Source organism: Tetrao urogallus, assembly GCF_951394365.1.
Source record: "Tetrao urogallus genome assembly, contig: scaffold_281, whole genome shotgun sequence".
Lineage (NCBI taxonomy): Eukaryota > Metazoa > Chordata > Aves > Galliformes > Phasianidae > Tetrao > Tetrao urogallus.
In genome coordinates, this window is record NW_027639021.1 from 1 (window position 1) to 14564 (window position 14564).

Genomic DNA, 14564 nt, shown 5'->3' on the forward strand with positions numbered 1-14564 from the left:
GGGGACACGAAGTGAGAAAAGGGAAGGGAACGGCGGGGGGGAGCTCCGAGCGCCACGTGGAGGGGCAGCGGCCGGGCAGGGCGGGAGCGCCATGGCCTCCAACGGTACGGCGGGGAAAAACCGCGGCCGCGGGGGGGTCCTGAGGTGGGGAAGGGGGCTGGAATGGTGGGGGGCGGCTGCAGTTATGGGGGGAGGGGGGGGGGTCCTAAAATGGCGGATTTATGGGGCTGGGGGGGAGCGGCCCCATAGAGTGAGGCCGTGCGGAGAGATTTGGGGGGGCTTCAGAGCTCGTTATTTCTCAATCCGCTGGGTTATTTGAGGGAGGGCGTTCATTGCGGAGGGTAATTAGCGGCGTTTGATGAAGGGAAAGTTAATTGGAAGGTTAATTGGAAGGGTTTTCTTTGTGCGGAGCGGCGCTGGGGGGGGGGGGGGCGGCGAGGTTTTCCTTCACCAAAACGGGTTTTCCCTCAGGAAAACGGATTTTCCTCACCAAAGCGGTTCGTTGTCCTCCTTGGTGCCGTTCAAAGGCGCGATTTCGGGCGTAGGAAAGCATTAATTAGCAGCGTTAATGACCGGCGTTAATTGCGACGGGCGCAATGGGCTGCGGCGTAATAACGGGTTATTCAACGAGGTTTTGGTTTTTTTTTTTTTTCCTCACAAAATCCCCCTTTTTTTTTTTTTTTTTTTTTTTTCCCCCGTTTTTTTTTTTGTTGTTTTAAAGTGCGGCTTCCGTGGTGGTCGAGGCGTTAATGAGCGGCGTTAATGAGCGCTGTTAATTAACGGCGGCCGTTTCCATTGGCTGTAATGGGGGGGGGGGGGGGGGGCTCCTTCGCCATCGGTTTATTTCGCGATTTTTCCTCATAAATTCATTTTTTTTTTCGATATTCCGTTATTATAAAGCGCGGCATTTATGCTAGGGAAGGAAACGGTGGCGAAGGCGTTAATTACGGTGGTTAATTAGGGGCCGTTAATGAGAGGCGGCTCTCCTTTGTTACCTGTATTGGGGGGGGAGGAGTTGAGAACGGATTTATTGAAGGCTTTTTTCCTCACAAAACCGCGATTTTTGGTGTTTTTTTAGCAAACACGGCATCGGCTCCTTACGTTGTGCTCTAATAAATGGATGCTTCATTAAGGCTCATTAAGGAAAAGCCTTTAATTGGCGTTAATTTCGGAGCGGTTCCGCGCAGCGCTTGAGCGCTTCTTTTGCACGGTGTTTCCTCCTAAAATTTATTTATTATTTACTTTTCCCATCGTTTTCCATCCCGTGCGACGTGAATTTGCGACAGGGCGGAGGAATGAACGATTAATTAGCGATCAATCAACGATTAATCAACGATTAAAAGCCGTTTAATGGCGCTTTCCGTAATGGCGGGAAGCGGAAGTCGGCCGTGAGGGGAGGGGGGGGGAGGTGAAATCCCGCTCAAATTCGACGGTTTTCCTCATAAAAAAAACCTTTTTGTTCCATTTTTTTAATCAACGCAATGAAATTATTTTATTTCCTGTGGAAAAAAGGAGGAAATTTGGGGTAAAAACCGCAAATAACGGCCGGGTTTTTGTTGGTGCTGTGATTGAGGGCGGCGGGGGGGGGGGGGAGGAGGGGGCTCAGATTCATTCACGTTTCACCCCGGGTTTTTTTCCTTAAAAATCATTTTCTGCACTAATTTTACCGCCCGGTTTCACCTTAATTAATTGATTATTAATTGCACTCGGTGCAAATCGATGGAAGAACCGTTAATTCTAGTTTTTATGGGCTGTAATTGCCGTGAATGAGCGCCGTCTCCGGCGCTGCTTCAATCATTATTTTTCCTCACAAAACGCCGCTTTATTGTTTTAATCGTAACCGCAAAGCGTGGATTTCGATACTGTGAAAAAAAGAAAAGCGTTTATTTCTGTAATCTTTATGATTTCGGGGGAGGCCTGAAGGCCTCTCACGGCAGGATTGACGCCCCCCCTCCCCCTCCATTTTCCCCTTTTCCCTCGGATTTTTGTGACGTTTCTCAGCGAATTTCGTTGCGGGGCGACAAAACATGGCTTTATTTTGGTCGGTATAAAAAAATTATTTGTGGGTTTGGGGTGATTTTACTCTGAAAGTAACGAAACTTCGGGGGGGGGGGGGGGGTGCGGCGCGCAGACAAAGCGCGGCGGGAAACGGAAACAAAGCTTGAAAACGGAGAGAAATCGCGGGGAAATGGGGACTTTTGGCTTCAAGCCTGGTGTTTTTTTGCCAGTTTTGTGTCATTTTGGGGTTATTCGGGTAATTCTGGTGTTTTTTCGGGGGGTCTGTAAAGTAGGACCCCCCTTTGCTCCCCTCTTTTCCTCCTGCTCCCGTCCCGCCGCCGCCATTTTGTGGGGCGCGGTTTTCCCGCTGCGCCACCGCCGCCATTTTGTGTGCGCCGCGCATGCGCGGTGGCGCCGCCGCAGTGCTACATCCGGGTCCTCCGCCCCCATTCATTGCTATGGGGCAGCAGCCCTGCCTTCATCTCCCCTCCCGTCTCGGGGGGCTTTGGGGGGAGAGGGGGGCATTTAGGGCGGCGTGATCCCCTTCAGCTCACAGCGAAATGGGCGTCATTTGGGGATTTCCCCTCTAGGCATTGGAGCCTGTCGTATTTCGAGTTATTTTGGTGGGCACTTACTGAGTTTTTCTTATTGTCTTCATGTAATGAATGATGGATAAGATTGGGGGGGGGGGGTCGTGTATTGCATTCAGAACGGTGCCATAGGCATCCTCACCTCGTGGGTTGTGTCGGTCTGTAGCAATGCGGAATATGGAGTTTAAGTGCGGTGTTTTGGGGATAAACGGGCAGAAAAAGGGACTTTTTGTACCCATTTGTGTGGCTTCGTGCTGGGATGGCAGGGAATTCAACGCGTCACAAAAGGAGGAGCGTTAAAAGCTGGAGGTTTGGTTGCAATTGAAAGTATTTTAAGCATCAATATTATCAATATTTATATGCACTTGTGTGTAATTTCCGTGAGCGTGGTGATATTTTGGCATAAAGGTCAGTTTGGGGCTTCTTGTTAACATACGTGCATAAATTTGTGCACGCATGCATTTGTTACAAAGTGAAACTGGGAACTCAGGGATTCTTCAGGGCCTTTGTGGCCAAACGGCTGAGAAGTGGTGAATTCTGGCCCAAATTAATGGGGGATTGGCCCAAATTAAGACGTGACCCAAATTAAGGGGGGTTTAGCCCAAGGTAGGGCGGGATTTTTGGCCCCAATTAAGGCGGGTTTGGCCCCAATTAAGGCAAGTTTTGGCCCCACTTGAGGTAGGTTTCGGCCCGGATTAAGGTGAATTTGGTCCAAATCAAGCTGAAGTTGGTCCAAATTAAGGTGAATTTGGCCCAGATGGGCAGCAATTCCAGTGTGAGTGAATTCACCATCCAGATCTGATGGGATTTGTGGCACGTGGGCAGGGATTCATGCTTTATTGACACCGATGTCGCCATAAACTGGAATAAATGGGCAAAACTGACCCCGATTTTGTCCCAGTTCGCCGCAGTTTGTGATTTTGATGCGATTGGAGGGGAATTGAAGCAGATTCCGATTGAGATTTGAGGGGAGTTGGGAGCGCAGCGGTTGGGGACGGAGCCAACCGACGTCTCTGGTTTTGTCAGTCGCTGGCGAATGCTTGGTGTGAGTTTTGGTGGGCTTTGATGGGGGTTTTGTGCACAAACACGGAGGGAAAGTTGGTGCCGAAGTTCCAGGGATGTTAACAGAGGATGCAGTGCAGAAAAATGAATGTGAGAGCGATGGGAAAAAGGCACCGTGGTCACAGGGAACAGCAGAGGGAATGGGCAGAAAAGAACTGGGGAGGAATGGGCAAAAGTTGACACAAAGGTGGGATGGGTGTAAAGTTGGCTTGACGCGACCTGAAATGATGATGTGCATGGGCAGAAATGGGCTCAGAAATGGGGTCTGCTGTTGGCACAGATTGAGCCGGGATCACGGCCTGGAAAAATGGGTTTGGGCAGCAGAGGAGCAGAGCTGGGCGCCGTCGTGAGCCACGGTGTGCTGTGGGGCTGAGCCATGTTTTGATGGGAGGCTGACGCACGGTGTGCTGTGGGGCTGAGCCATGTTTTGATGGGAGGCTGACCCACGGTGTGCTGTGGGGCTGAGCCAGGTTTTGATGGCAGGCTGACCCTCGGTGTGCTGTGGGGCTGAGCCAGGTTTTGATGGCAGGCTGACCCTCGGTGTGCTGTGGGGCTGAGCCTTGTTTTGATGGCAGGCTGACCCTCGGTGTGCTGTGGGGCTGAGCCATGTTTTGATGGCAGGCTGACCCACGGTGTGCTGTGGGGCTGAGCCAGGTTTTGATGGCAGGCTGACCCACGGCGTGCTGTGGGGCTGAGCCCCGTTTTGATGGCAGGCTGACCCACGGTGTGCTGTGGGGCTGAGCCATGTTTTGATGGGAGGCTGACCCACGGTGTGCTGTGGGGCTGAGCCCCGTTTTGATGGGAGGCTGACCCACGGTGTGCTGTGGGGCTGAGCCCCGTTTTGATGGCAGGCTGACCCTCGGTGTGCTGTGGGGCTGAGCCATGTTTTGATGGGAGACTGACCCACGGTGTGCTGTGGGGCTGAGCCCCGTTTTGATGGGAGGCTGACCCACGGTGTGCTGTGGGGCTGAGCCCCGTTTTGATGGCAGGCTGACCCACGGTGTGCTGTGGGGCTGAGCCCCGTTTTGATGGGAGGCTGACCCACGGTGTGCTGTGGGGCTGAGCCCCGTTTTGATGGCAGGCTGACCCACGGCGTGCTGTGGGGCTGAGCCCTGTTTTGATGGGAGGCTGACCCTCGGCGTGCTGTGGGGCTGAGCCATGTTTTTTGATGGGAGACTGACCCACATTTTGCTGTGGGGCTGAGCCCCGTTTTGATGGCAGGCTGACCCACGGTGTGCTGTGGGGCTGAGCCCCATTTGGATGGCAGGCTGACCCACGGCGTGCTGTGGGGCTGAGCCATGTTTTGATGGGAGACTGACCCACAGTGTGCTGTGGGGCTGAGCCATGTTTTGATGGCAGGCTGACCCACGGCGTGCTGTGGGGCTGAGCCATGTTTTGATGGGAGGCTGATCCATGTTGTGCTGTGGGTCTGACCCATGTTTTGCTGCAGGTCTGCCCCATGTTTTGATGCAGAATTGAGCCATGTTGTGCTGTGGGTCTGACCCATATTTTGATCGGAGGCTGACCCCTGTTTGGATGCAGGTCTGACCCACGGTGTGCTGTGGGTCTGAGCCCCGTTTTGATGCAGGTCTGACCCACATTTTGATGTGGGATTGAGCCATGTTGTACTATGGGTCTGACCCACATTTTCATGCAGGATTGACGCCTGTTTTGATGCAGGATTGAGCCATGTTGTGCTGTGGGTCTGACCCACATTTTGATGTCTGAGTGCTCCACGTTTTGATGCAGGTCTGACCCACAGGTCTGACCCACGTTGTGCTGTGGGTCTGACCCATATTTTGATGGGAGGCTGATCCCTGTTTTGATGCGGGTCTGAGCCCTGTTTGGATGCAGGTCTGACCCACATTTTGGTACAGGATTGAGCCATGTTGTGCTGTGGGTCTGACCCATATTTTGATACAGGTTTGACCCATGTTGTGCTGTGGGTCTGACCCATATTTTGATACAGGTCTGACCCATGTTGTGCTGTGGGTCTGAGCCCCATTTGGATGCAGGTCTGACCCATGTTGTGCTGTTGGTCTGAGCCCTGTTTGGATGCAGGTCTGACCCATGTTGTGCTGTGGGTCTGAGCCCCGTTTGGATGCAGGTCTGACCCACGGTGTGCTGTGGGGCTGAGCCCCGTTTTGATGGCAGGTCTGACCCATGTTGTGCTGTGGGTCTCAGCCTTGTTTCAATGCAGGTCTGACCCATGTTGTGCTGTGGGTCTGAGCCCCATTTTCATGGCAGGCTGACCCACGGTGTGCTGTGGGGCTGAGCCCCGTTTTGATGGCAGGTCTGACCCATGTTGTGCTGTGGGTCTGACCCCCGTTTTGATGCAGGTCTGACCCATGTTGTGCTGTGGGTCTGAGCCCCATTTCGGTTCAGGTGTGAGCCAGTTGAGGTCCGAGAGATGTGCGCTTGTCAGCCAGCACACAGACCGCAGCCATAAGCAGCCCAGCGCTGCACTGTTGAATGACCAACAATGACCAGCTCTGTGTTAATTAACGAAGATCCTACAAACGAGGCGGCGTCGTTGTCCCGAAGGGCCGCACGTCGCCCCCCGCTGGCCTCCCTTCCCCCAAGGCTCCTTGTTTAACACTGCACTCTGCCTTTCCCCACAGATTACAGCCAGACGGCGACACAGAGGTACGTCCCACCCCCCCCCGACCCCCATATCGCCTCCGAACCCCAAAACCCACTGGATTTCCCCCCCACAGCTACGGGGCGTACCCGGCCCCGCCGACACAGGGCTACTCGCAGCAGAGCAGCCAACCCTACGGGCAGCAGAGCTACAGCAGCTACAGCCAGCCGGCCGACGGGGCGGCCTACAGCCAGAGCAGCTACAGCTCCTCCTACGGACAAGCGCAGAGCAGTAGGCACCGCTCCCCCTCCCCGTCTCACCCCGCATCTCTGCTGTTCCGACCCCAAACGCGCCGCCTTCGCCCCTCGTCCCCTTGGTTTCCCATCCACAAATCCATTTTTCACCCCTCCTCGCCCTTTCTCATCCGCGCTCTCCTCTTTTTTAACCCCCATCTCTTTTTCCCCTCAAATCCTCCCCTTTTCCCCCTGCAGATTCCCTCCTTTCAGCTCTGGGTTTGCAATTCTCAGCTCCACATCCTTCCTTTTCGCTCCCTATCCGCCTATTACAGCCACAACCCAACCTCCCTTCCCTCCACATCTCCATTTTTTAACCCCAAATCCCAATTTTCCAGCAAAACGCCTTCCTGATCCCCGTTTTCTTCTTGCTTTTTACTCCAAAACGCTGCATTTTGACCCCCCACATTTCCACTTTTTGTCCCCAAATCCCCCCTTTGTGTTCCAGAATCCACACTGTCTGATCCAAACCTGCTTTTTCTGACCCAAATGCTTCCTTTCTGACTCCACTTCCCCCTTTTTGCCCCCAAAACCCTTTTTATGACCCCTGACCCCAACATTTTGACTCCGGCTCTCCCCTTTTCCATCTCCATCACCATGTTTTATCCCTATGCTTTTTACCAACACAAAATCCCCCTTTTGCAAACCCTCTCCCCACTTTTTCCTGCCTGTTTTCACTTTCTCCCCCAAGCTCTGATTTTGTTGACTGCAGACCTCAATTTCGGATCCCAAATTCTGCAGCTCTGACCCCAAACCCTGATGTTTTCCCCTCCGATTCGCACAGTTTTGCTCCAGATCTCCTTTTCCCCCCAGTCACCCCATTTTATTCCAGCATCTCTCTGTGTTGACGCCAAACCCCCTTTTTCTCACCCGGATCTCAGCTTTCCCCTCCCCAAATCCTCTTTTCCACCCACATCTCCACTTCAGACCCCAAATCACCTCACAACCCTGCACTTTTCCTCCAGATTTTTATTTCCCCCCATCCTCTCTCATTTCACCCCCCAAATCTCTGCTTTCTGCCCCCCCCCTCAGCTCCCTCTCACCAACCCCCCCTTCCCTCCTCCCACCCCCTCCTTTTTACCCCAAATCCCCTCCTCCCCCCCCCACTCCCCCTTTTTCCCCAATTTTCACCTTTCTGACCCATTTTCCCCCCATTTTCCAGGCTACAGCACGCAGTCGACGCCTCCCACCTACGGCAGCAGCGGGGGCTACGGCAGCGGGCAGAGCTCCCAGCCCTCCTACGGCCAGACCTCCTCCTACCCCAGCTACAACCAGCCGCCCTCCGCCAGCTCCTCCGCTGGCAGGTCAGCCCCAAATCCCCCAAAATTCACCCCAAAATTCATCGCTTCGCTCCTTTTCCCCCCCATTCCAACCAACTGAGCACCAAAACCCCGACGGCCGCCTCGTTTCCTTGGGGTTTTTTGGACTCCAAACCCAGCAGTGCTTTTAGGAAGCCCCTCCTCAGGGCTGCAGCTGCCGTTGCTGGTTGGAATCGTGGTGGTTTTGCTGTGCAGAGCTCAGCGGTGTGAAGAATTCGCTCTGCTTTGCTCTGACGTCGCCCTTTGGAGCTCAGAGCGTTGCGTTCTTCCCTTGGTGTTGTGATGCACCTCCAGGACGCCGCGTTTCTCCTCACTGCCCGCTCATTTCTAACAAATCCTCTTTGCAAACTTCGACTTGTGCTGAATTCTGTGTTTTTTTTAACAAATCCCCTTCCAAAATACAAAATACTGGGTGCTCACGTCGCTTCTCCTCATCAATTGCATCCCAGGCTGCGTTCTTTCTCTCATTTCCACTGCTTGCATTTATCCAAACCCCTCAGCTCTTCACTCAGCGCCACTTCCAATGCATTTCCACCAGCTGTCCTTCGATGGATGGCATTTTTAATGCCTTCTGCCCCAAACTTCAGTGTTTAGGATGGATTTCAGGGCTGTTTTGTTGCATGGGCTCCATCTGAAGGCGTTTCAACCCCATAATTTGGCTCTGTTGGGTGTTTGAACCCCCAGTTTGGCTCTGTTGGGTGTTTGAACCCCCAGTTTGGCTCTGTTGGGTGTTTCAACCCCCATTTTGGCTCTGTTGGGTGTTTCAGCCCCCCAGTTGGGCTCTGTTGGGTGTTTCAGCCCTCCAGTTGGGCTCTGTTGGGTGTTTGAACCCCACAATTTGGCTCTGTTGGGTGTTTGAACCCCCAGTTTGGCTCTGTTGGGTGTTTGAACCCCCAGTTTGGCTCTGTTGGGTGTTTGAACCCCCAGTTTGGCTCTGTTGGGTGTTTCAACCCCCCAGTTTGTCTCTGTTGGGTGTTTGAACCCCCAGTTTGGCTCTGTTGGGTGTTTGAACCCCCAGTTTGGCTCTGTTGGGTGTTTGAACCCCCAGTTTGGCTCTGTTGGGTGTTTGAACCCCCAGTTTGGCTCTGTTGGGTGTTTCAACCCACAATTTGGCTCTGTTGGGTTTTAACCCCCCAGTTTGGCTCTGTTGGGTGTTTCAGCCCCACAACTTGGCTCTGTTGGGTGTTTCCACCCCCCAGTTTGGCTCTGTTGGGTGTTTCCAACGCCATTGAATGTTTCCAACCCCAAATCTTGCTTTGTTGGATGCTTTCAACCCCATTGGATGTTTCAACCCCCCAGATTTTGCTCTTTTGGATGTTTGTAACCCCAAATTTTGCTCTGTTGGATGCTTCCAACCCCAAATCTTGCTCAGTTGGGTGCTTTGAACCCCATTGGAGGTTTCCTACCCCCCGATTTTGCTCTGTTGGATGTTTGTAACCCCAAATTCTCTTCTCTTGGGTGTTTCCAACCCCATTGAATGTTTCTAACCTCAGATTTTACTTTATTGGATGCTTCCAACCCCAAATCTTGCTCTGTTGGTTGCTTCCAACCGCACTGGTTGTTTTCAACCCCAAATCTTGCTCTGTTGGTTGCTTCCAACCGCACTGGTTGTTTTCAACCCCAAATCTTGCTTTGTTGGTTGCACTGAACCCCATTGGATGTTTCCTACCCCAGATTTGGCTCTGTTGGATGTTTGTAACCCCAGATTTGGCTCTGTTGGATGTTTCCAACCCCATTGGATGTTCGTAACCCCAAATCTTGCTTTGTTGGATGCTTTGAACCCCATTGGATGTTTGTAACCCCAAGTCTTGCTCTGTTGGATGCTTCCAACCCTACTGGATGTTTCCTACCCCAGATTTGGCTCTGTTGGATGTTTGTAACCCCAGATTTTGCTCTGTTGGATGCTTCCTACCCCCAGATTTTGCTCTGTTGGATGTTTCCTACTCCCAGATTTTGTTTTGTTGGATGCTTCCAACCCCACTGGATGTTTCCTACCCCAGATTTGGCTCTGTTGGATGTTTGTAACCCCATGTTCTGTTCTCTTGGATGCTTCCAACCCCACTGAATGTTTCCTACCCCAAATCTTGCTCTGTTGGATGCTTCCAACCCCACTGGTTGCTTTCAACCCCAAATCTTGCTTTGTTGGTTGCATTGAACTCCATTGGATGTTTCCTACCCCAGATTTTGCTCTGCTGGACGATTCCAACCCCATTGGATGTTCGTAACCCCAAATCTTGCTCTGTTGGATGCTTCCTGCCCCACTGGATGTTTCCTACCCCAGATTTTGCTCTGTTGGATGTTTGTAACCCCAAATCTTGCTCTGTTGGATGCTTCCAACCCCGTTGGGTGTTTCCTACCCCCATATCTTGCTGTGCTGGACGATCCCAACCCCACTGGCTGCTGCTGACACCAAATTTTGTTGCTTCCATCCCCGCCGTCGCGCTCCGCTGGCCGTCCTCAACCACCACCACGTGCTTTGCTTCACTCCCTGCCTAAAACCAGCAGAGCTGCAGCAGGCTTTGCTCTCTTCCCTTGCTGGCTGATACGTTAGTTCATTAGCACCTTGTCTTAACGAGGCCCTGGGGGTTTTGCTGGGTGTTGTGGGCTCAGGATGTGTTGTTTCCTCGCAGCTATGGGGGCAGCTCGCAGAGCTCCAGCTACGGGCAGCCTCCCAGCTCCGGCTACAGCCAGCAGTCCTCCTACAGCAGCCAGCAGCCCTCCTACAGCCAGCAGTCCTCCTACAGCGCCCCGCAGAGCTACAGCCAGCAGAGCCAGTACAGCAACAGCGGCTCCTGTGAGTGGGAATGGGGCTGGAGGGGGTGGCAGAGGGGTCAGAGGGGGTCCGAAAGGGCTGGGGGGGGGGGCAGGGGGAGAAAAGGGGTCAGAAAGGGGGTGGGAAATGGAATTGAAGTGGTTGGGCAGCAGGGAAAGGGGCTGGAAGGGGTGCAGAATTGGGCTGGGAAACGTGGGGTGAGGTCAGGAGGTGGGGAGGGGGAGAAATGGGGTCAGAATGGGGTGGGAAATGGAATTGAAGTGATTTTGGGTGTCAGGGAAGGGGCTGGAAGGGGTGCAGAATTGGGCTGGGAAACATGAAGTGGGGTCAGGAGGTGGGAAGGAGGAGAAATGGGGTCAAAAAGGGGGTGGGAAATGGAATTGAAGTGGTTGGGCAGCAGGGAAAGGGGCTGGAAGGGGTGCAGAATTGGGCTGGGAAATGTGGAGTGGGGTCAGGAGGTGGGAAGGGGGAGAAATGGGGTCAAAATGGGGTGAAAAAGCTGAATTGATGTGATTGGGCATCAGGGAAAGGGGCTGGAAAGGACTTGGAGTCGGTATGGGAAACCTCAGTGGAGGAAATGGGTGAAAATTGTGGTGGGAGGGGTTGGAAAATGGGTTTGAAAAGCCTGGGGGGGGGTCAGGAGGTGGGGAGGGGGAGAAAAGGGCTCAAAAATGGGGTGGGAAATGGGATTTGAAGTGGTTGGGCAGCAGGGAAAGGGGATGGAAGGGGTGCAGAATTGGGCTGGGAAACATGGGGTGAGGTAAGGAGGTGGGAAGGGGGAGAAATGGGGTCAAAATGGGGGTGGGAAATGGAATTGAAGTGGTTGGGCAGCAGGGAAAGAGGATGGAAGGGGTGCAGAATTGGGCTGGGAAACGTGGGGTGAGGTCAGGAGGTGGAAGGGGGAGAAATGGGGTCAAAATGGGGGGTGGAAAACGGAATTTGAAGTGGTTGAGCATCAGGGCAGGGGGTGGAAAGGAGCTGGAGTCACTTTGGGAAACCGTAAGGGACAAAGAGTTGGATGAAAATCATTGGGAGGGGCTGAAAAATGGAAAAAATGAGTTGAAAAATGAAAAAAAAATTGTAAAATGTGAACAATTTTGGGAGCAACCAAAGGGATTTGGGGGTGGGACGAGAACGGAGCGGGGACACATGGGGACGCCATAGGGACACATGGGACGCCATAGGGCACACGTGGATGCCATAGGGATACATGGGGACTCCATAGGGACACCTGGGGACGCCATAGGGACACATGGGACTCCATAGGGACACGTGGGGATGCCATAGGGCACACGTGGACGCCATAGGGACACCTGGGGACTCCATAGGGACGCACGTGGATGCCATAGGGACACCTGGGGACGCCATAAGGACACCTGGGGACTCCATAGGGGCACATGGGGACGCCATAGGGACACATGGGGACTCCATAGGGACACACGTGGATGCCATAGGGACACACGTGGATGCCATAGGGACACACGTGGATGCCATAGGGACACACGGGGACTCCATAGGGACACACGTGGATGCCATAGGGACACACGTGGACTCCATAGGGACACACGTGGATGCCATAGGGACACCTGGGGACTCCATAGGGACACCTGGGGACTCCATAGAGACACACGGGGATGCCATAGGGACACACGGGGATGCCATAGAGACACATGGGGATGCCATAATACGTAATACGTCCTCATGTCCAGCCTGAATCTCCCCTGCTGCAGCTTGAAAGCATTCCCTCTGCTCCTATCGCTGCTGACACAAGAGCAGAGTCCGACCCCCAGCTCACCACAGCCTCCCTTCAGGAAGTCATAGAGAGCAGTGAGGTCTCCCCTGAGCTCCTCCAGGCTGAACATTCCCAGCTCCTTCAGCCTCTCCTCATCAGCCCTGCGTTCCACCCCAATCCTTCCTCCCTAGGTGTAAGACTTGCTTTTGTTGAGCCACATCTCACACCTCCTCAGCAGGACGCCTCCTGAACAGGGTCGCTGGCTGCTCCCTGTGCAGCCATTTTTCACCTGAGGCAAAACCTTCCTTACACCCAACCCAAAGCATGGCTGCCGCTTGCAGCCATTTCCTCGCCTCCCGTTTGTCGCCTGGGAGAAGCAGCCAAACCCCTCCTCATCACAGCCTCCCTTCAGGAAGCCGTAGGAAGCGCCGAGGTCTCATCCCGCTCCTCTCAGCCCAGCCGTCCTGATCCAGACCCTGCTGAGGGGCCTCCCTGCCCTGGGGCAGATCCACGCCGCCCCCCAGCTCGGTGTCATCTGCAGACATAACACATAAAGGCCATTTTTTAACCGTTTGCCCCCAATTCCAACCATCACTCTCAGAAGAAAGCCGCTCTCTTGGTCTCTTTCTCATTTTTGGGGTGTTTTCCACCTCTGGAAGCCCCCGAACCCCTCCAGATTTCTCCCCCATCCCCCATTGAATTTAAAACTCGAGCTGGGAACTGAAATTGGCATCACAGAATGGTTTGAGGACAGAAGGGGCCTCGAGGGTGACGAAGCTCCAACCCCTGTGCCGCCATCAGGGCCTCCAACATCATCATTTCACCTTAAACCAGGCCGCCCAGGGCCGCATCCCACCCCGCCTGGAACACGGAAGCGGATCAGGTTGACAAACGAGTGTTTTTGGCTGGGGAAAACGGGGCAAAGGCTTAAAAACAGAGCTGAGAAGGAAAGCTAACGATGTTGTGATGTGTTTTCGTCCCACAGCCAGCAGCTATGGGCAGGAGCAAGCCCCGATGAGCGGCTCAGGAGGATACCAGGAGCAGAGCTACGGCGGGCAGCAGGAACGCAGCCGCGGGCGAGGAGGGTACGGCCGGGGCGGCTACGAGCGCGGGGGCCGCGGTAGCCGGGGCGGCCGTGGAGGCAACATGGGTAGGTTTGGGCCAGAAACGGGGCAGAAAAGGGAGAAAGTGGGCAAAAATGAAGAGGTTTGGGGAGGGGGGGGGGGGGGGGGGAGGAGAAATCCAAAGGGATTCGGGGGCATCCGGAGGTGGAAAAACGGGGGGAAACACCCCCAGAAACGACAGAGAGCGGTGTTGAAGAGCGGTGGTTGGAAGTGGGGAAATGGTGGAGAAAAAAGAGCGAGTGGAAGCGGTGGTGATGATGGAAGCGTGGGGGAGGAGGGGGGTGGGGGGTGCGAGGGAGCGGGGATGGAGATGTGCTGCGAGGAGGGGAGAAATGGGGCAAAACGTCCCGCTGGGTGAGAGCTGCGCATGCAGCGGGGCTTCTGAAGGTGGAAATGGGGGTTCACGGTCAAATGAGAGGGGAAAAACCAAAAAGGATTGCGGTGTGAAGGAAAAAGAGGTTTGGTGGGGGAGCCCTGCGGGGAGAAATGGGGGAAATGCCCCCAAAAATGAGCCAGAAAGAGAGAGAGAGAAAGCCCCGGTTAGAGGTGCTTTGAACGGTCCTCAAACGGGGGAAAGCGGTGGAAGAAAACGGTGATGATGTGAAATGCGAGGGAGAGAAGTGGTGAGGAGCCCCTGGGGATGATGGGGGCTGCGCTAAAATGGGGGCAGACGCCCCAAAAATGAGAGAAACCCCCAGGGATGGGGGCTGCCGTGGCTGAAAGTGGGGAGGAAAACGGTCAAAAAAGAAACATAGAGGAAGAAAAAATAACGGAAAGAAAAGAGAAGTGATGGGGAGCCCCAGCAGTTGGGGGCTGTGGTTATAAAAACCAACGGGGGCCAAACGGTCCGAAAGGAAACCGGAGGATTGAGGGCAGAGGAATTGACGGAAAGGAGCGGAAACGCGCCAAAAAAGGTTGAGTGGGGCACATGGAGCTGTGCTGAGTGGTAAGAGCCCCCAAAACGGGGAGGAAAAGGTGCTTTTAGGGCCAGGCAACGGCGTTGGGTGCGAAGGGTGACGCGTGGCGCAGCCGCGGGTGGTGGAAACGCGATGGGAAACGGAGGGGAAAGGAAAAATAGGGGAGGAAATGGGA

General features: G+C 54.2%; 1 protein-coding gene across 1 annotated transcript; it reads left to right on the forward strand.

Moving 5' to 3' along the window:
- Positions 1–91: 91 nt before the first annotated feature.
- Positions 92–13498, forward strand: LOC306957567 (uncharacterized protein; the record flags this gene model as incomplete). The annotated part of the gene is made up of 6 exons (XM_079551055.1): positions 92–104; positions 6272–6296; positions 6368–6522; positions 7687–7828; positions 10474–10637; positions 13334–13498. Coding segments are annotated over 6 exons (664 nt in total), but the record flags the coding sequence as incomplete, so codon positions are not given.
- Positions 13499–14564: the final 1066 nt, after the last annotated feature.